This window comes from Camelus ferus, chromosome 6 (assembly GCF_009834535.1).
Source record: "Camelus ferus isolate YT-003-E chromosome 6, BCGSAC_Cfer_1.0, whole genome shotgun sequence".
In the NCBI taxonomy this organism is placed as follows: domain Eukaryota; kingdom Metazoa; phylum Chordata; class Mammalia; order Artiodactyla; family Camelidae; genus Camelus; species Camelus ferus.
Genome location: NC_045701.1, coordinates 48,019,823 through 48,041,477, shown reverse-complemented (window position 1 = coordinate 48,041,477; position 21,655 = coordinate 48,019,823). Strand labels below are relative to the sequence as shown.

Here is a 21,655-nt window from a genome sequence, read left to right as displayed (position 1 = left end):
TTGGTAAACAATCACAACCCTCAGAGTTCGTCGGCTCACAAGGGTTCCACTTAAGAGTAGACAACAGCTTGCAGTTTTCTGCGTGGTCAGTTCCCCGGGCCACATCAGCGGGTCTTCGCCGGGAGTCAACAAAGAGGCCCCAGCGCACAGCCTTTACGTCACTCAAGCTCTGGCCCCAATCCCGCTGGGTAGCGCAGTGACCCCGCCCCCCAGCCCGCGCGGCGTCCGCGCCACGCCCCGGGGGCGGAGCGATGCCGACCCGAGGCGGGCTGGCTCAGTAAAGCAGAGGCAGCGGGGGAAGATGGCGGCGGCCGTTCCTCAGCGGGCCTGGACCGTGGAGCAGCTGCGCAGCGAGCAGTTACCCAAGAAGGACATTATCAAGTTTCTGCAGGATCATGGTTCAGATTCGGTACCGGAGGCGACGGGGCGGCCGGGCTGTTGTGGCAGAGGGACACTTCACCCCCCCCTCGGAGATGCCCATACATTCCGTATTCCTCCCGCCCCCGCCCCCGCTCTCCCGCGGCCCGTGGCCTGGAAGGCCCGAGAGGCCCGCGTGCGCCCCCCGAGCTACGCTCCCGCCCTTCGGGCCGCCCTGCTCGGGCGAGTGGAGCCGCTGAATCTCTTGGGCCACACGGCAATCTCAGATTTAGAACCTCATCGGGATCCTAGAGTGAGGATGGAGGCCGTGAAAAAACAGGAACCCAGGAGAAATTGGGGGCTGAGGCGGGGGCCGGAGGACTGGAGGCTTGGATGAGACCCTTGTGAAGGGAGTGTGGGCTTTTAGGGAAGAGAGGGGATGTGAAGATTTCGGTGGGAACCGTGTGTGAGATTTGCTTTTCTCATCATTTACTAAATAGCACAAATGCGTGTGATTTTTTTTTTTAAATCCGTAGATTGCGGTTTAACTTTTAAAATGTCGACCCTTTAAATGACCTTCATATTTAGGGGAGTTAACATGCGCATTTCATGTACAGTGGTCCCCCATTGTTATAAACAAACTAAGAAATCTATTTGGCATTCTTTATGCTGAACGCCCTGCGTTTTTCAGCACAGTCTCCATTTTAACTACCCTCTAGTCACAAGTCAGACTTGACTTCTTTTCCTTCGGAAATTAAGATCATTCATACCTCTCTTAATTACTGAATAACTACAATTTGTGTGCACGCAGCATCTCCCACTTAAGGAAATTAGAAGCAGTGGTCTATATGTGATTGTCTACAGTTTTTTACTTAATTTCTAAACTTGCATTTAGAAAAATTGTTTCTGGGCTCTTTTGAGAAGCTTGTAGTTTATTTTCATTTTGCGGGCTCTTGAAGGGGGGGTATAATTATTCTCCAACTTTCAGCCTCGTACTCCTGAATAATTATCCCCACATCAGCAAATACTTATACAACATCTACAGCAAGAACTATGCTCAGTGTTTGGGGATACGAGGGTAAAAATAAAAGACCATGTCTCAGGGATACCATTTATACTATTGTACCACTTTAGTGGAATTATTTCCTCTTAAGCCAATTCATATTTCACTGAAACAATAGAGCAGACATTTATTAACATGTAATGCCTCAATACTATATTCATCAAATTCTTACAAAACAAATCATCCCAAGGTGGAATCTAATGTAAAACTGGCCCACTTTGGACAATTTGAAGAGACCTGGATTATCAAAATATATTTTATAACATACTAATCTTTTAAGTATATATTCTCCAGTGTTCATTCATATACTTAAACCTATATTTGACAATCACTATTTTATTGATCATAAGATATCAAGGAGATGTTTATAATTCAGATATTTTTCTGGAACCTTGCTAAAGAAGTAAAGTGCTGAAGCAACTGATGACTTCTGTTTAGTCAAAATAGCCTTTTCCACGAGCTTTTATCACTTAGCATATTTCTCTAAGAGGGAAAGAGAAAAAGAAAAAAAAATACAATAGTGATAGTGTTAGAAAAACTGCTTTATCGGAAGGTTAGAAGATGCCAGAGAACAACTTTGAGAAAGTAACAAAATGAGGAATCAAGCAAGGACCACAGGGCAGAAAAGGAAGCAGAATAAAGTAAGGGAAATAAAGAAGTTACTAAAATCCCCATGTACATGATTTTGAGATGAAGGTACATGATTTTGATGATTTGATATTTAAGTAGTAGTATTTTAGTGTTCATCGGACTTCTTAGTGCTATATTTTAGAGAAATGGAATTCTACTGTTGTTTGAGTTATTGAATACATTATTTTGTTAATCTAATAGGTAATATTTGAGTTTTTACTGTGTGACTGGAAATGAATTGTTGCATTTATTCTTACAGGAATCCTCTGACTTACAGTGCTGTAATTAATGCTGTGATGTAGAAACTGAGTCTTTAGGAAAACTTAGTCCCATGTCTAAAATTAGAGAGTTAAGATTTTATCCCAGATGGTCTGACACCATAGTTCACACACTTAACCACTGTGTATCCAGCATTGTGTAACAGTGCTTCCAGGTATGCCAAGAATGGGTAACAGATATGTCAAGATAGCTATACCCAGCATGGCTGGACGCTCCAAGTAACATCCTCCCGGGAGCAGCTTCACCCAGTTACCAAAGTGTGCTTGCTGTATAAATGTGCTTTTTTGTGAGCTCTGTGATAGGAAAAGGATTAATACACACCAGTGTGACGCCCATGTAATATTACAGCTCCAATCTTTGAATACAAAATGTTTTTTAATCTTCATTAAATCTTGTTTTGTTATGGAGTATAAAATATAATGTTCCATTTCTTTTATCATTAGTAGTAAGATTGAAAACATAATTGCTAACATAAAAGTTCATTTTCTAATTTTAGACCCTTTCTTACATGAGGGAAATTAATTTGACTAACCAGCTTTGTTCCTTACAGTTTCTTGCAGAACATAAATTACTAGGAAACATTAAAAATGTGGCCAAGACAGCTAACAAGGACCATTTGGTTACAGCCTATAACCATCTTTTTGAAAGTAAGGTGAGTATTGTTACATTTTACTACCAGAATATCATTATAGATATTTTGTTCCCAGAAGAAGTTTTAAATGCATTTATTTGCAGAATATGTTTATGGTTTTTCTGCCTACAGTTTTTCTTAACTGTAATCACAATGGACTGTCAAATTTAGCAAGGCTAGTCTGCAGTATGGCAGAATGTTTTGATATTTTGAAAGGGAAAAGATTTTTTAAAAATGATTCCCTGGTAGCTTAAATTAAGCAAATTCTCAAGGACACTGGAAAGTTATAAATCCAAAGTAAGTTCCATTTCATTAATGAACTTAACGTCTTGGTTAGATCTAGGCTGAGCCTTTAGAAAAGCAAATTTTAAGAAAATCCCCAATACATGTTCACTATGAAATGACCATCTTTCCCAAGAAAAGAATATTAAGTAGTTGATTGAATAGTATTCATATCTCTGATTCTGACTTAGGTCTTTCTAAAGGTTATAGTTCTCGTGCCAGAATTTATTTTGTGAGATAGTCATTTATTTTGTGAGATAGTTTGATGATTAAAATGCTTAACATAAGATTCTTCCTTTGTTCTTGGCCAGACCTGAATATGATAAATATTAGACCACTTTCCTTACAGCGTTTCAAGGGTACTGAAAGCATAAGTAAAGTGTCCGAGCAGGTGAAAAATGTGAAGCTTAATGAAGATAAACCCAAAGAAACCAAGTCTGAAGAGACTCCAGATGAGGTTTGTATATAATACATTCATATTTTATTTCTCATGGGAATTTGAGAAAAAGTATTTGTTTCATAGCACTGATTTTGCATAATAAGGGGTGGTTGAGTATGGCTACTTTTAGTGAGCCAAACACTGGTTTGGAGTGTGTTGTCTCCCTTAGGAGTACTCAGTAAGAAAAAAACCTAAGAACCAATGCTTTACAAATAGTAAGCCTTTCCTGTGAAATTCCTCTAGCTTTGTATTTCATATTGCCTCTCTGTCTGGCCAGAACTTCTGAGCTTTCAAAGCTATTTTAAGGTCCTAGTCTATAGCTAAGTTGGACTGAGTGAAAGAAACTTCCTTTTGATTATTTGTAGCTTTTTTAAATATAGATGTTGTCCTTGGCAATAGGAATAGTTAGTTTGGGCCTGGCTGCTGAGTGTGGGTTAATCTGTCTCATCTTTCCTAACCCAGGTTCTATATTTTGGTACCAAGGTTTGAAGAACCAGATAAAACCATTTTTGCAAATGGACAGCCTTAGTAGAGTGAAGGACAGCTCTTAGAAAAGCCTCAGTCGAGCTGAATTGATTATTATCTTGCCACTTTTGATAATATCTTGCTAGTAACTAAGCTTACTCATTCCTAGCAGTTTTAGTGTCAGTGATAGACTAATAATAATAACTTGATAAATGTCATATATATACCAGGCAAATACTGAACAGGTACTAAGGTAAATAGAGGTATAATAATTACTAAAAGGGTGGCAAAAGCAATTGGCAATATAGTGTACCTTCCCAAAAATTAGAGTAAGGGAGGTATGAGGCGGCCAGTAATAATATCATTAGGAGGTTAAAAAAGAGGGAGAGTTACAAATAAAATTAAAAGGCTGTAAGGGCTGGAAACAATTTAGAGAGCTCTTTTGAGGGTTCTAAATTATATCCTTTAAGACCTCTTTTCATCTCATTTCATTTAACTGGTCAGCCTGAGCCCAATGATGTGATCTCATTGTCTTCCTAGCGCCTGGATTCCATAATCTCTTGGCCAGTACTTTGCTGGTCCCTGCTGTCTGCTTTCTCTGTTCACGCTGTGGGACTGCAGAGCAAGCACTGTAAAGAATAATCATAAAACTTTCCACTGGGCTTCATATAAATTACTGCTTAATATTAGCCAAGCATGTTTTCTAGTTTCACTGCTACTCAGCATCTCTTATGCTGTCCCTTACTCAGTTCCCCACCACATTACCTACATAAACTGCTTGTCACTTTCCCCGGAATTCGCAACCCTTTTACTCCTTTGTCCATTATATACTCCTGTGTTCTATTTTGCCAAGATATTAACATACATAATTGTAATCTTTCTCTTCTCCCCAGTTTAAAAGTTCTCTGAATCTTTGGTTCTTTTTCCTTCTCATGTTTCCCTCAGATGTAAGGCTCTCAGACATCTTTTTCAAATCTTCATCTTTTCCTTTTTGATTTTCAAGCATTCCGAAGCCTCAGACCTGGAATATTCGAAAAGTCATTCAACTAATCTGCCTTCATTCTCTTTCTTCATTGTTCAGCCCCAAAAGGGCTATTCTAGTAAGCTTTCTGAAATAGTAGTATATTGTCTGTTATGTATTAAGTGGTATTGAGGGAAGTTTTCAAGTATGAATGAATGTTAGACAAGAGGGAAAGTGTAAGCTGAATCAGGAACCCACACTCAGAACTTAGAACCAAGTGTAAAAATACTCAAGCGAAAAACTTGAGATTCATCCTTTGTAACTCCTTTACATCTAATCACCACATTCTGTTGATTCTGCATAAATATATCACAAAACTGCATCTTTTGTCATTCTCAACATTTGCATCCTAGCGTAGACCTAGACTACTAACCTCTTCCTAACAAGTCTCCTCACTTCATTTCTGACTCTCTGTCCGTTTCTCACAGTAGGTTACACTGATCTGTTTAGAACACAAATCTGATTCTGTAACTTCTTTAAAAGTGGTAATTGTCTGCTCAGTGACCCGAAGATAAAAACCCAGATTCTCAACATGTATTACTTGTCTTTCTAGCCTCGTCTCATACCATTACTCTTCCCTCCCTTGCAGACTGGGCAATATTCATGCTCTTTGCTAGCTATGAAAATGCCATTCTCTGTTGTAAACCTTCCCCTTTTGCCTAAGTAACCTTCTTTTGTCCTTTAGGATACTGTGTAAAAACAGTGCTTCAAAGAGGCTTCCACCAGCCTGTAGCCTATACAAAGTCGTGTCACTGTGTCATTCTCACATTAGCACCCTGTGCTTCCTCTCTAGGTCTCAACATATGACATTATACACATCTGTATTCTGTTAGAGGAAGGGCCAGAACCAGGTCTGCCAGCCCGCCGTTGTACCTCCAGTTCCCAGCACAGGGGACATGCTCAAATATTTCTTGAATTAATGATACTTACGTAATATACAGTTGACTCTTGAACAACATGGGTTTGAACTGCACAGGTCCTTATAACCCACAGATTTTTTTCAGTAGTAATTATTATAGTACTGCATGATCCTCGATCCTCAAGTTGGTTAGATCTGTGGATGCAGAACCACGTATACAGAGGAACCATGTAGAAGGAGGGCCAGCTGTGGGTTACACTTGGATTTTCGACTACAGAGAGGGTTGGCACCCCTAACCCCCTGTTGTTCAAGGGTCAGCTGTACTTTCATTTTAGAGGCCACGATGTGGTCTAATTAATTGCAGTTATAATGATTACTCTCAAAAGTTCCTTTATCTCTGTGTCTGGAAGTATCTAGTTTAGCCCTAGTCTCAGGAATATAGTTCTTTTTATCACTCTGGACTAAGAAATTGCTGCAAAGCCAGGAAATTACCTTAAAGCCAGATTCATTCAAGTGCATAACTCCAGGATAGCCTTGGGACTGATCTGACCTCTCACCAGGAACCAATCAGGTTCTTATAATGAAATCTAAAGTAAGATCAAATAATTAAAGCACCATTTTACAAGGTATGTAACATAGGTCCCAGAAGTTCCTGGTGGTTTTCTGGCATCATCAAAAGCTTTTGTCTCCTACTTGATGAGTCACAGTGCATATGAGCCAATGACAGCTCTGAGAAGTTACAGCATAGAGGCATATTTAACTTTATCATAGTGTTTCCCATAGGCCCCTTTTCTTCTGACAATGCCAAGGAATAGGTGATCCCTAAAAGATACTTCGTGAAACACTGAAATCAAGGCCATAGTAGGCTTATGCCTTCACCATTAAGACTGAGATATAGCCACCAATTTATTTGTTTTGCACTATTCTAGGACCTCTAATGTTGATAGCACAACATGCCCAAGCAGCTTGTGACAACAAATGGGAAAATAATGGAATGACATTGTTTTAAACTGTGGCTATTGTTTGCTAATCATACCTTATCCATTCAAATAGTTACATGTAATTTTCTTTAATAAAGGCTTGATATCCTCACATGAAATATATATATGTAGTCATCCTCATTTTGTAGCTTTTAAATACTTTTAATTAAAATTATTTTTTTTTTTAATTTGGGTTATATGTTAACAGATTTCAAGTCAACTATAGTCCTTAAAAATCATTTATTTCTCTAATATAAAAATAACCTGCTATTTCTAAAATAGGAAATAACAGAAAAGAATATAGAAAACATAATTCCAACACCTAGAAATGAACACTTAACATTTTGAATATTTTCTATGTGTATATTTATTGAAGTGATTGAGATTTTACTGTAGTTAGAACTTTCTATTGATTTTTCTCTTAATCTTGGAAGACTTTTTCCACAATACTAAAAACTGAGTATTATATTATCATAAATGTGTGGCTATTTTGCTATTATGTATAACAGTGACTGAATAACTGTGTAAAGATTTTTTCCTAAATTTCAAATTCTTGAGCATATATTTGTATAAATAAAATTATTATTTATCACCCTTTTAACATTTTTAAACTGCATTCCAAAGAGATGGCACCAGTTTACACTGCTAGCAGTAGACTTCTGACCACTTACAGTAACATTTCTTACTAAAGCAAGCTTGGAATGGGTCAGGAAGAAAGTTCATGCTGACTTTTGTAATACACTTTGCACTCAAGCTATAGGTGTGACTTTTGATTCAGGGAGGTAGCCTAGCTTTATAAAGCTGAAAGTGCCAATCCTTAGACTCAACTGGAAGGGCTTTAAACCCTATCCAGGCCTTACTACTTTCTCTGTAAAAGATGGGGAAAGGACTGCCAGGTTGCTGTGAGGTTAAATAAATTGACATAGAAAATGACTGTATAGTATGTGACATTCCATATATGCTTGAGAGGTTAAAAAAAAAAGTGGTTAAGAGCTTGGGTTTTATATCCAGTCAGCCTGGTTTCCAATCCTATTCAAACACTTTGGAGCTCTAGGACCTTAGGCAAGTCAATAAACCACTCTATCCTTGTGTTTCCTATCTGTAAAATAGGGATAAAAATAGTACCTACCTCATAAGTTAGTGACAATTGAGAGTTAATTTATATAAATCATTTGGGATGTTCTATGGTGTAAAATTCTATAGATTCTTAAGTTTGACTAAGAAATTGCTTTCTTCACATACATTCCTCACACTGTTGATTATATTAATCTTATACTTTTTTATAAAAAGACCTTGATAATCCTGCTTTGTTCTAGGAAGTATGCCTCTTATGGTAATTTCTATAGATAATTCCATTCATTATGTGAACTTATTTTCAATTCAAGTTCAGGAACAGATGCAACATTACTGTATTCATTCTAAATGGATATAATAAAAATATTTAGTAATAATTATTGGTCCTGAAACAGCTCAAGTCTTTGAAAAGATGTCACAATGATTTAATGCCTTATAATTTCATAGGAATTAAATTGTAGTGATACTTCTAACCTTGGGAAATAACTGGATTCATTTTATGGCTTGGTGAATAATTAATCTTGTCAAAAGAGCATTGGTTCCCAAAGAAGCTATAAGTTATTTGAAATTATAGATAATTACTAATATTCTCATCACAAACTTGAAATGAGAGAGTGAGTTTTTTTGAACTAAGAGAGGTGAACCAGAGGCAAAATAGTTTGTTACTAAATCTGTGAAACTCTGACTGGACTTAGGTCACAGTTGGCTGTATCAGTATTCTCTTTATCATCCTTCTAAAAAAAGAGTATGAGTTAACAACTCTGTGTGTGTTGTTTTTGTTTGTTTCTAGGGTCCACCAAAATATACAAAATCTGTTCTTAAAAAAGGAGATAAAACCAACTTTCCTAAAAAGGGAGATGTTGTTCACTGCTGGTATACAGGAACACTACAGGACGGGACTGTTTTTGATACTAATATTCAAACCAGTAAGTCTAAGTGTAATCTTAGCTTTTTGGTTTTCGGGCATTGCAAGATATTTGTGTGGTAGCAGTGGTTGGCAGTACTTTTTCCTTGGCTGTTACTTTTTTCCAGAAGTCTTGCACGTGTAGTTTACTTCTAAGAGGTCTTCAGTTCACTACTTACGGCTGCGTGTAAATAATTTGGCTTTTATCAGTTCACTACTTACGGCTTGGTCATTCCAAAGCACAAAATACAGAGGCTTAATCTAAACTTGGTTTATGTCCCAAATTCAATACAAAAGGCAGAATAGTGTATTATTTTAATGGTGTAAATATAGGTCCTTTCCCTCTCCCCTTTAGACCATAGTTATTTTTACATCCAGAATTTCTTTGATGAGTTACCTGGCTTTCTGAATTTTTCTCTTTTCAGATGCATAAATTCATGGTTCAATTCTGAAATCAATGTAAAGACTTAAATCACTATGTTTTTCAGTTGGAACTTAATTTCATCATTAATTATAAGGAAAATCTGTTTTACAGGTTCAAAGAAGAAGAAAAATGCCAAGCCTTTAAGTTTTAAGGTTGGAATAGGCAAAGTTATCAGAGGAGTAAGTAAGAAATGGCAATAAATTAGTACATATTCTGGCACCTGCTACTTGTGGTATGGTGCCATAAAGAGGATTGGGGATATGATGAAAACAATCTTCGAGTCTGACAAATCAAGTGCTATCATTGCTAACTAATCTGGCACAAGTTAAGTTCTCTGGGTCTCAGTACAGCATACCTCAAGGTTGTTACAAGATTAAATGGGTATAACCTAAAGCACATAGTATAGTAAAAACTCAAACATTTCCTTCCATGCCTACTCCTTTGATTATTTTTTCTTCGTAAAGTAATTGTCAGAATGTCTGGCTTTCTAAATTTGTAAGAATGTTGTAACATATTACATAGCTGTTGTACTACTTATTCATGATTGAGAAAGGTGAAATATCTATTCCACTGAAGACTGAAGTACTGATAGAAGCAAGAGTCTGTTCCCATAGCCTTCTCACCTCTCACAATTTAGGCTCAAACACTAGAAGAGCTTTCAAATACAAGCATGCCTTTACACACGAAACTTTGAGAAAAGGGAGAGTTAGGCTTGAGCTCTATTGACCATCGCAGTGTACAGAAGGAGATGAAAGAGCAGGGCTGGTATCCACCTCACTGAATCAGATTAGGGCCCACTTACTACTTTAAATTGTCTCTACTCAGAACATCAAACGTTAATAACCAGAACTCCTATTAAAATGCAGTTATTGAAAACCTTTAATGTGTTATTCTTTATACTCTGGTTAAGTCCTAAAATATTGTTCAATCATATCCAGAGCCCAAAATAGAATATAAAACATCTTGAAACTAAAGGTTTATTAGTTGAAATAACTTTATATACTACCTGATTATACCAAGTTGATAGCAAGTTAAGCTGTTTCTACAACTAACTTGCTTACTGATAAATTTGTTCTAGTCAACCATATTCTTAATTTCTAGTATGTGACAGGTCTATATCCTTTGAGCTTTATATATGATTGTTACATTTCAACAGAGTATGTGATATCAGTAATATATTCTGTATCTGCATCATGTTGATTTGTTTTTGGTAACTTGGTTTTAAGATCCAAATTTACACAAAACGGAGCAGAAACCCAAAAACCTCTATCATTTCCTTGAATAGTTTTACCTTCTCAATGCTCTAGCAGGTAGTTTATTTTATGTGACATCATGCTCCACTATTGCAACTTGGTAATCTTAGAATGGTTTTAGAGTGAGTACTTGTTACCTATAAAAATAAATTCAGAAGTTTGTACTATGATATAAAAGTGTAACAGATTTTTTATGATAGTACTAATAAACCTACTTCCATAATGTGTAACATGTTGCAGTTTACATAAGTGCTTTTACACTGTGTCATTTTGAAGAGTTCGAGTATTTACATTAAATATTGTTTAATATGTCCGTAATTTTTTCATTGAGGAAATAAAGGACAAAGATTTAGGGACTCACCCAAGGATATTACCTTAGGACATAATGAAATTCTGTTAACAGAATGCCTTTTTCTACATAATCTTGCCTTTCTTCTGGTTTTGTATGTACTTTCTGTAAAGTATCATTAGTTTTGATTTTATGTTCTTGCCTTTAGTGGGATGAAGCACTCTTGACTATGAGTAAAGGAGAAAAGGCTCGACTGGAGATTGAACCAGAATGGGCTTATGGAAAGAAAGGACAGCCTGATGCTAAGTATCCTTTTTTCCTTTGTACTTAGAGAAAAAACACCAAGAAAGATCACTTGAGGTATGAAAGAGGCTGTCTAGGTTAACCTCCAGGTCAGGAATCCTGTCCAGACCAGTCCTCCTGATATTTAAATGCTTTTGTGTCAACACCTCCAATATAGACAATAGTTACTATTTTCTGTTGGTACAAAATATTCTAATTTGGGTTGGAATCTCTTTTTCTTGCAATTTAAGCTCTTAATTTTCAAGACCCAAACTGAGGTTTAAGTTTTCATCTTTGAAGGCTACTTTCAGTGTTTGAAGGATTTACTACTTCAGGAGTTAAGATGCTCAATACAAACAACTGTAGCAAACTCTAGGACTCAAATACGGATCCTGGTAATTTTATGCTACCGTATAATTTAAGGCAGTTAAATGGGTACTCAAAGCTTAGAAATGTAACTATGTTGGGGATTACCAGTTGTGAAAGGAAGGAGACCATGTGTCCAACATCATAGTATAAGCATTTGTGATTACGACTGATGACAGTACTTTTCTGACAGGCCCAATTGTGAATGTTAAAAAGAGAAGAGCCATGACTCCAGTCTATTATGACCAGAACAGTCCAAAAGATAAATGGGAAGGTAGTTTTTTCTGTTGTTGGTTCCATTCTCAGTGGACTAATTGGAACAGTTACAATAAGTTTGGGAGGGAAAAAATTGTAAGTCCATTCTAGTTCTTACCAGGTAAAATTACTTGGAAATATAATAGCCTTCTCACAGTATCAAAATCAGATGGCCAGCTACAGCTCCCTCTCTCTCATGTAAAGTTTTTCAAGACCAGTCAGGTAAAAATCATCTTCTCTGAACTGAACATAGGAAAATTCACAACAAATATCAGATGCTACCTCATATGAACTTTGATTTAATATGACTCATATACCTAGCTAGATTGAAATCTTTTGGTTTGGGTTGGTTTGGAGTACTGACTTACAGTCTTCATCAAGTAGTGGTTAATTTGGGAGTACTAGTGAGGCATCCAGTTAAGGAAGATCATTGTTCAAGATCAACTTAACTAGTCAGTCTATATTGATAGGTTATGATCTTCATTCACAAAAATACTTTTAGGAACCTTTGGGTTAGTATGTATTAGCCTCTGAGTCAACTATAAAGCCCTCACTTTGGCATTAATTCCCAGTATTCAATATACATAATTCTGATTTTAGACTAAGGTTATTGGGAGTTAAGGGGAGAGGCAGTTTTTATCAAATTTACCTTGACTTCTTCAACAGAATTCCACCAAATGCAAAACTTATTTTTGAAGTGGAATTAGTGGATATTGACTGAAATAGTAATGCTTCAGATCTAAAGACATCAGCAACAATAAAACGTAGCCTTGAAGGAAACGTATGTATCTAATTAGAGCTCGTTACTATTAAAGGGAAGAGTCAACTGGAAAATTCAAGAAGTTAGAACTTGTTTACTTGATCCCCAACTTTTAAGAAATGTAATCTGTTAATAAACCCTTGCAGTTTAAAATATTTTACTACAGCTGTGTAAAATATTGGGTAAAGAGAACTGATTTTCCTTGTACCTCATGTTGTAAACTAAAAGGCTCAATAAAAATGTATCCAATGTCTTGATTTGTTTGGTGTTAATATATTAATGTTCTGATTAGGTTAACCAGGACTAAGACTTCATCAGACCAGGGATTACCAGTTGTCTGGAGAGCTTTGCCAGGAAAACTCATCTTAAAATACTTAAATATTTTTGCATAGGGAAGGCAAAAGTGTAGAGACAGAGAGGAAGCAAAAGGCTAAAACTAAAAGGTCTAAGAAATTTTAAGAATTTAATAGCTGAATTCAAGAAAAGCATACATCAAAACAACAGTGAGTAACAGTGAATATAAAGTTAGTATTATTAGGTGACTCCCCCCCCCCAATAAATTCATAACAATTACTGGATGAGTCTTCAGTTTTATTACAAAAATGAAGATGATCAGTTTGATCAAAATGAAAGCTTGCTCACAAGTTTTACATGAATATTCCAAATACAAAGTCTCCTGTAACAAGTTTTGATACAATTTTCACTTTTTTAAAGGGATGCAAACATTCCATTTCCTCATTTATAATCTCTATTCCAATACAGTATTTTAATAGGTATCTTTTCTGCTGTTAGATCCCAATTCACAAGGATAATTGAAACACAGACAAAATCTTTTGTCAGCAAAGGTTAAAAATCCTTTTTTGTTTTAAGAGGAGGTAAATCCTTAATAACCAGCCCTTATGTATTTTCTTGTACTACACTGACATGATTTGCAGTCAGCTTTTTTTCCTACCCTTAAGGCTACAAAACTCAGTTGCAAATGCATTGCAAAAGAATTCTAGACCACTTAATGCAAAAATCAAAAAAATAGTTCTCCGATAAAAAGTAAATTTTATAAATGGTAGGAAATAGTATCTGTGGTAAGCTACTAAGTGACATTTTCCCCTATTACTAAACAAATCATGTTACACAGAAACAGGGAAGACAAGTTATCAAATACAACAAGCTTACGCTATGTTTACATCCCTCATTAAAAAAAAAATAATTTCATACTTTTCACACAGGGAATCTGGTATTTATTTTTAACATCAGGTTGGAGGGGGAGGATAGTATTGTCCGTAATTCCAAGGATTCTGATAATTGTACTGAAAGGAAAAAGCAAATATGTTAGCATATAAGAACTATGGCTGAGTTCCACATATAAAAACAGAATTAAAGCAAGTACATTTAAGAAAATAGACATGTTCACTGCTGAAATTCCATGTCTTAACCACAAAAGGTAACATGCAATATGCAACAGAAACAGTTTTTCTAAAGAAAAAAAAGGCTATCCTAATTTATGCATTTCTAATAACTGCTATTAACAAAAAATTCAATTATGTACACTCACTTGATACCAGGCACTATAATTATATGCAGCTTGATTTGCTTGTAAGTCACCATCAATCATCTGTGTAGATGATGAAGTTGTATCTTCTGTGTGTGCTTTCTTTTCCTCTGGTTCCTCTGATCTAAATAAAAGGTCAAAGTGGAAACTTTCAAAACTGCCACAGGTAAGTATTTTAACAAATGGATAAAAGTCACCTGTGTGCATTTATCTGAAGTTCTCAACCACTCGTATGATTTCCAAATTACCACAACATAAAGGTAATACTTGTCTTTAAAGACATTTCCACAATGAAATGTCTTTTAAGCATCCCTTCCTGATTCAGTCAAAACTTACATACCCATTTTCTGCTTTCCTTTTTAAAGAATCCTGTTCTTTTAGGAGTGTTTGATGTTCATCATAAGCATTCAGAAGCCTGAGAGGGAAGGAAAGAAGATCCTTTGAACTACACAAAAGCCAAGCTTAAAATTTTTAAGTTCTTTCCACTAAGGGAAATAAAAGCATGTTGCAGTGAACTTTTTTCTTTTTTAAAGGAACCAGCAGGCAAACCTGCCCTGCACTTTCCTTCTCGGTCCATATGGTTTAAATGAAGCTTCAGGGATACAGGCCTTGCCAAGTACATTACTACATACCCTTGACCAATAATTGGTTTAGAGGTGAGCATATGACCCAAACCAGGATGTCAGTAAATCCCAGGATTTTTGACTGAGCTATTGGAAAAGTGCCTGTTCTCTGTACTACAGTTGGCTAAAGCTGATGGGATGCTAGCCAAGAGCTAACTATGTTTATTATTCTAGCACATGGGGAGAGCCTGACTAAGGAGCTATCACACAACCAAGACAGTGACCTTGATGATGTGTTTCTGTCCAGTGCGACCGTGAGTCCTGACAGTTCTGTAATTTGTATATTTTTGAGATCAAATTTACCAATGCTTATTGAAGACACTGGCCACCAGTTAAGAGAAAGTGTATTTAAACTTTGGCCATATGATAAACTAAATTAGAACTAACATAAAACTACATTATAACTGGATATTATTGATTAAAAATAATTTTTAATAAAAGTTTTTGATGTGACATGTATTATAAATTTCACCTGGAACTTGGAACTTCAAAAACAATGTCACTTGAAGCCAAACTGTGACTTTAAAATCATAATGACTGTTTTCCTTTTATCATTTTCTGGAATATTTTTTATAAAGACAAAGATGGCCTTATTTTTTAAGGTAATCAAAAAACTGAACATAGATAATTAACATTTCTGTGGAAATGACCATGACACTTTACACGCACATTCGACTTCCCTGGACAGCAGCCTGCATATATACACATTTAATAACAACTACCAGTAATACTGGTCCCAAAATATTCCATGGACAAAAACTGTCAACACCAGTAATTTCTGGATGAGTATTTACTCAGCATAAAGGACTTTAACAACTTGTTGGTTGGCAATAAGAGACTCAAAATTCACATGAGAAAAGTCTTTAGACTGTGGAATGTAAAAGATTAAGTGAGAGCTAGTATTTAAGACTTTGTCTGATTTGGGAACATTAATTCTTACTGATTCATTACCCTGCTACCTAAATTTCTAAGTGGCTCATTTATTTTCCATATCATTCCCTTTTTTAATTTCAACTACAACATTAGACCTGATATTGAGACCCTCCATTTACCATATCTGCAAGGACGTAACTGGGATCTTTTTGTCAAGCCTCAGATTTGTCTGCATATTACTACCAAATTCAAATATGTCATTTAACCTTGGCTCTAACCCTAACCCTAACCCTAACCCTACTGTCAACTGTGTACCACAGGTGCTCTGAATTCAGTCTAGCTTTCAAGACACAGCACATTTAGCATCAGGCCTTCACTGCTTCAGAAAACCCTTCAATCTAGCAGATGTTACTTTTACATGAACTTTTATTTGCTTTCTTTTATCCTTTCCTTAGCTTAATCAGAATCCAGTAGTTACTAAATGAAGCACCACCTCCTCTATGAAGGATGACAAATCCATTCTGTTCCACAGAGATCACAGCTTTTATAGTTATATGCTACCTTGCATACTTAGATATATATCCTATGATCACCATCCCATCCAACTAGACTAAAAGCTAGAAAAATATGCCATTTCTTTTGTATAGTGCAAAAAAGAAGACACTTAACAGCACGTGAGGTAGTTAAGAGCATAGACTCTGAAGTAGGTTCTAATCCCAGCTGCAAAATGTAATAGCTAAGCGACCTTGGAAAAACTGCCTTATCTCTCTTTAAGCCTCTCTTTGTTAGAAGGATAACAGAATCTCTTCCCCTCATTAGACTGTTGTATATACAACAGTCAATATTATGCCAAGCACATATGTACAATTGTATTAAAATGTCACTCATGTTACAAATGTTTTTCAGTTTAATTAAAATCTTAGCAATCAAAATTATAGACACACTTGCCTAACAGGAATTGGGATATTTCCTCACTAGAATCAAGTAAGAAAAAATGGCAGCAATGCTCTAATCAATATTTCTACTCTTCTATTTTGCAGATTTAAATCTTAAACTCGTCCTTTTCCCAGATCCCCTACAGTGCACTCATTAGACTTTTACAATGCATGAAGATGAAGCCATTAGGCACCTTTGGAACCACATCCACCCTCTTCTCCAATCTGAGATAGAATGGCATTCCTACTCAAGATAACCCCACCCACCTCTAGTGGCCTAGGTATTAAATGTTTGTGTTTCAAGGTTCAATCCTTCACCCATTTCCTTTTTCACAGAATTGCTGCTTCCTGCCTTCTCTCATCCACTCATTGTTTAAACTGCCATGCTAAAATCTTGAGAACAGTTTTGAAGACAAACTATATGTCCTCCTATTAAGCACATATACATCTGTAAAATTTAATTTACCCCACATATATCTGAGGAAAAAGTAACCTAGGACACATTCTGAGTTTAACAATATATTATTTTGTACTCATCATCAAAACCCATCCAAAAATATCAATGCTCATTTACTATTCAAACAGATAATATATAATTAAGATCTTACTTATTAACATCTGAACCAAAATCTTCAAGAAATTCCACTTTTCTCTGAGAAAATGTAATTCTCATTTTAATAGGTAATGAACCATGTATAGCTTTGTCAAAACAATTTAGGATATTTTCTTCATTTTGTTTGAGGTCACCACTATATTCCATTTCAAGTAAATTGAGGTATAACTTTGTGTTCTCCTGTGTAAAAAGCAGTATCAATTAATGATATTTCTAAGATATTTTGATTAGACCACAGATATTTAAAATGCCTTAATTTTTATGTCTCAATTTGAAAAGTTCATTACTGAAAATTATATTAAAATGTAATTCATGTTAAATGTTTTCAACATATATCTAAACGGAAAAAAACTAATTCGCACATTGGTAGGTAGAGACATCATCCTAGTATCTCCCGAAATATGCAAACTGTTAAATGCCAAGAAATTAAATTCCTATATCCTACCCTGGGTTTAATATGGCTTGACCTACCTGACAAATATAAAGTGAAATATGTGAAATATAAAAGAAAGATCTGTACAGTTTCCAGTAATCTATCTTTACAACTATAGATAATCATCCTAAACTGCAGCTGGAAGCAAACCTGTTGTTATAAACCGGTGTCTTAAACAGACCTGGCATTAGACGAAAATCTAAGAAATGAAACATTTCCTAGCTACTGCCTTTCACCTTAATTGAAATATAGAAGGAAGTACTTTGGAAAAGGGGAATAATTTCACTGCTATATTGGCTACAATGTAGGCCACTGCCAAGCTTTTCTTTATAATGTGTTCTCCTAGGCCCTCTACACTACTTTATAATAAACAAATTTGCCATAAAATTTCTAAATGTGGGGAAAATAGAAAATGTCACATCGTCTATAGCATTTTTTAATCCAATAATCTTAATTTCCTCAAACTTTTATTTAATAACTTTAAAAATTTTTTAAAGAATGGCAACATCAGTTTAGAGGGACTGTTGTCTTCATTTAGTATTAAAATATATCACATACAGACCAAATCTTTCATCATAGTTGCCAAAATGAAAATAAAAAAAAAACCCACTGGTTTTTTATGAAGCATATTCTAAAAAAACACAAATACATACTTTGTCTCTTTCAATTGCTTCCAAAAGCACATTTCTTGATTTTGGAAAGTTTTTCTGTATTTTGAAAAGATGTCGAGCTAGTTTGATAGCATAAAATGATGACTCATTATTTGACTTGGCATTCTTAATGGCATCCTGTAGCAAGCATTCAGCTTCTTCCATATTTCCATGCCGTCGTTCTAAACTTACTCTTCTCAAACGAACCATTGCCAATCCTAGAACACATTCTTCAAATGTTCTCAAGATATTCCTGGCTTCATTAATATTACCTAGAAATAGTAATTAAATGTTTATGCTTTTGTTTAAACTTACGAAATATCCTTTATGCCAGGTATCCTTAATGCAAATAACAGCCCACAGGCTAAACCCAGCCCCCTCTGCCTATTGTTTTTTTAAACTGGAAAACAGCCATGCTCATTTGTCTATGTATTGCCTATGGTTATTTGTGGGTAACAATGGCAGAACTGTTAGGAAACAGATCATATGGGCTGCAAAGCCTAAAATAATTACTATCAGGCCCTTTATAGAAAAAGTTTACTGACCTCTGCTCTGCACCATCCCTCAAGACTCAATTCCTACAACTTTATCCTCAAGTAACTTAAACCCCAAAATATCAGCTGAATTTCTTCATTCTTACCCTGCTGTTCCTCAAAAGCTGCCCAAAGCATATGCACCATAGGTTTCTTTGGGAGATGAATTGTGCAAGCTCTGCTGAAGACATGCCTCACTCCTTCAATGCTATGGTTTTCCATGTACTTGGCATACTACATACAGAAACAGAGGAAATACTGAATAATTTACAGTTGAACAAGTCATTAAATATGTGACAGAACGATAAAATTCTATTTTTAAACCCATTCAGCACCTTTATTGAACCACTAGACTAGTTTCTGTAAGGAAGGACGAAGAGAGGCAACGAGGTTGGCATATGCAGCAGTCAAATCTGGTTGCAAGCAGACCATCTCCTAATGCAACAGATATAGTTACATGAACAACATTCAACAGAAGTACAAAAAAGGTTAGTCACTAGATCAATGTTTATAACATAATCAAGGTTCAGAGCATATAATTTTCTTACCTTAATCCAAAACTCCTCATAGAGGGCACATGATATAACACATCTTTCAAAGAGAACCACAACTCGTTCATGAGTCCCATTTTCAATTTCAAATTCTAAGTATTCTTTCCAGTTTTTTAGTTGTGCCTTTTCCAATGGTTTCACATGAAAATAAGGTCTTTTAATCTATAATAAAAGCATGATATGACAATGAAAGTAATACCAACACCAAAACATGCATGACTATAGTAATACAGATTATTTAAATTATAAATATAATAATGAACCCAAAAATTTCAATCACCATATTTCATGATTTTAAAACCTTTAAAAATTAAAATCCCTTCAATTATTCAGGCTTTATAAATTGAAGGAACAGAATGTATTTTCCATTTATTCAGCCATTTTAATGACTATACAATTTTATGTTCAGGAAATTTTATTCTTTGTTAAATATTTTTAAAGTGAAGAATTATACAGTGGTAACAGAAGGCAGATCAGTGTCCATCCACAGATGAATGGATAAAGAAGATGTAGTGTATATATATATACGTACAAGGTAATACTATTCAGCCCCCCAAAAAAGAATGAAAGTTTGTTAACTGCAGCAACATAGATGGACCTGGAGGGTATCATCCTTAGCAGAATAAATCAGACAGAAAGACAAATACTGTATGTTACCACTTTGTTTTTTTAATCTAAAAAATAAACTAGTGAATATAACAAAAAAAAAAAAAGGGAAAGCAGATTGGTGGTTGCCTGGGGCTAGGAGTAGGGTGGAGGTTATTGACTGAAAAGGGGCCCAAGGGCACCTTTTGAGGTGACAAAATAGTTCTATTATCCTGATTGTTGTGATGATTACAGTGCATACACATTTGTCAAAACTCCTATTTCTAGCCAGTCACAAAAAACCATATACTACATGATTTCACTCATATGAAAGGCCAGAATAGGGAAATCTATAGGAACAGAAAGTATATTAGTGGTACCTTACGGCTCAGAGTAGGGGGCTGTAGGCAGGTGGGTGAGAGCTAATGGGTAAGGGATATCTTTTTGGAAATGATGAAAATGTTCTAAAATTGCCTGTAGTGATAGTTGTACATATCTGTGAATATACTAAGAACTACTGAATTGTACACTTTAAATAGGTGAACTATTTGGCATGTGAATTATATCTCAATGAAGATGTTAAAAATAACAGAAATAAAAAACTAAAATTGTGGAGAAAAAAACCCTCATTTTACTGTACCTAAAATGGTTGCATTTTGTTGTACATAAAATATAACTCAATGAAGCTGATTTTAAAATTGAACAACAGTAATAAAATGGTTCAGTATTAAGCAGATATCTTGCAATTCAAGTAAGTCAGAATTCAATGTTTCTAAAATTGATAATGGAAAATGGTAAAATTGACATTAGCAATAAGTGGGACAAACATCTTATTACTTAAATAAGCAAAATGAAAAGCAGAGACATTACTCAAAACCAAAAGAAAAATACATTATTCCTATCTATATTTTGAAGCCTATAACAATAACAACAAAAAAAAACTTACACCTTCTTCAAATGTCCACCTTTTACTAACTTCATGCTCATTATAATTAAACATTTCTTGATGAATTTCAATGATTCTGTGTCTCATGTTTTCTATTTCTGTAATTAGCTTGGGAAGAAAAAAAATTTAAATCACACAAGTTATACACCAAAAATTTTAAATATCACAGCTTACATTTAAGTATTATCTACACATACTACAGTCTTAGAATAGTGGTGGGTTTTTAATTGTTTTAACAATACTAAAACCTGTAACAGAATTTCCCAATAAACCACTTTCTTATATAGATATATTTAGGGCTAGTATATCACAACATAGGCAAAATAATCCTTCCAAACTAACTTAGTTTTAGGTGTCTCATAGTAAAACACACTCTCTACCTTAAAGTTGTATTTAAACCATACCAGTTAAAGAATTCCCACCTGCCTTAATCAGAAATTGATTTCACATGAGCTACAAGTCATACCATATATGCAGTCAAGGGACATATAGTCTAGTTTTCTCATGCACTGAAAGATTTTTTAAGTCAGTCTGGTTACCTTTGCTGGATCAGTTATGTCTTCGATTCCTGATGGTAGATCATCACCAGGAGGACCATCATCACCACTATGCCCATTTACAGAAGCTAATTCCCTTCGCAGCTGAATAAACTGTTCACCAGTTAGAAGATCTCTAGGCAAGTTATTCTGTACATGTTCTTTAAATCTAAAGGAAGATAACAAAAATACAGCCTCTATATATGAAAAGCATAACT

The 21,655-nt window shown here is 35.4% G+C and overlaps 2 protein-coding genes and 1 non-coding gene across 11 annotated transcripts in view; 1 reads left to right on the top strand and 2 right to left on the bottom strand.

Annotated features, from left to right (window-relative positions):
* The first annotated feature begins 247 nt into the window (after positions 1-247).
* Positions 248-12,870, top strand: FKBP3 (FKBP prolyl isomerase 3). Of its 2 annotated transcripts, none has more exons than XM_032481966.1 (7): positions 248-409; positions 2,880-2,981; positions 3,592-3,699; positions 8,871-9,006; positions 9,520-9,587; positions 11,159-11,256; positions 12,520-12,870. In XM_032481966.1, exons 1-7 carry the CDS (start codon positions 302-304, stop codon positions 12,572-12,574), a joined length of 675 nt encoding a protein of 224 aa, XP_032337857.1. In that variant the 5' UTR covers positions 248-301; the 3' UTR covers positions 12,575-12,870. The 2 variants fall into 2 exon arrangements, with proteins under 2 accessions (XP_032337857.1, XP_032337856.1); XM_032481965.1 differs by having other exon boundaries at positions 266-418.
* A 313-nt stretch (positions 12,871-13,183) lies between these two features.
* Positions 13,184-21,655, bottom strand: part of PRPF39 (pre-mRNA processing factor 39) — a 31,986-nt gene continuing 23,514 nt past the window's right edge. For all 8 annotated transcript variants that reach the window (XM_032481955.1, XM_032481956.1, XM_032481957.1 and 5 more), the window contains 9 exons: positions 21,441-21,606; positions 20,902-21,009; positions 19,368-19,532; positions 18,927-19,053; positions 18,290-18,558; positions 17,199-17,383; positions 14,500-14,574; positions 14,163-14,283; positions 13,184-13,917 (listed from right to left, as the gene is read on the bottom strand). In XM_032481955.1, coding sequence (XP_032337846.1) covers positions 13,861-13,917; positions 14,163-14,283; positions 14,500-14,574; positions 17,199-17,383; positions 18,290-18,558; positions 18,927-19,053; positions 19,368-19,532; positions 20,902-21,009; positions 21,441-21,606 — 1,273 coding nt within the window. In that variant the 3' untranslated portion in view covers positions 13,184-13,860. The remainder of the gene's footprint in view (positions 13,918-14,162; positions 14,284-14,499; positions 14,575-17,198; positions 17,384-18,289; positions 18,559-18,926; positions 19,054-19,367; positions 19,533-20,901; positions 21,010-21,440; positions 21,607-21,655) is intronic.
* LOC116664602 lies at positions 18,136-18,221 on the bottom strand. The gene has a single exon (XR_004321123.1). It is a non-coding gene; the product is annotated as a small nucleolar RNA SNORD127 (small nucleolar RNA).

Excerpts from the sequence above, each read along its gene's own strand:
- FKBP3 (XM_032481965.1), top strand. The coding sequence starts at position 302 with ATGGCGGCGGCCGTTCCTCAGCGGGCCTGGACCGTGGAGCAGCTGCGC. Across the intron at positions 419-2,879 it reads GTTCAGATTCGGTACCGGAG|TTTCTTGCAGAACATAAATT; the intron begins GCGACGGGGCGG and ends TGTTCCTTACAG. Across the intron at positions 9,007-9,519 it reads TGATACTAATATTCAAACCA|GTTCAAAGAAGAAGAAAAAT; the intron begins GTAAGTCTAAGT and ends TCTGTTTTACAG.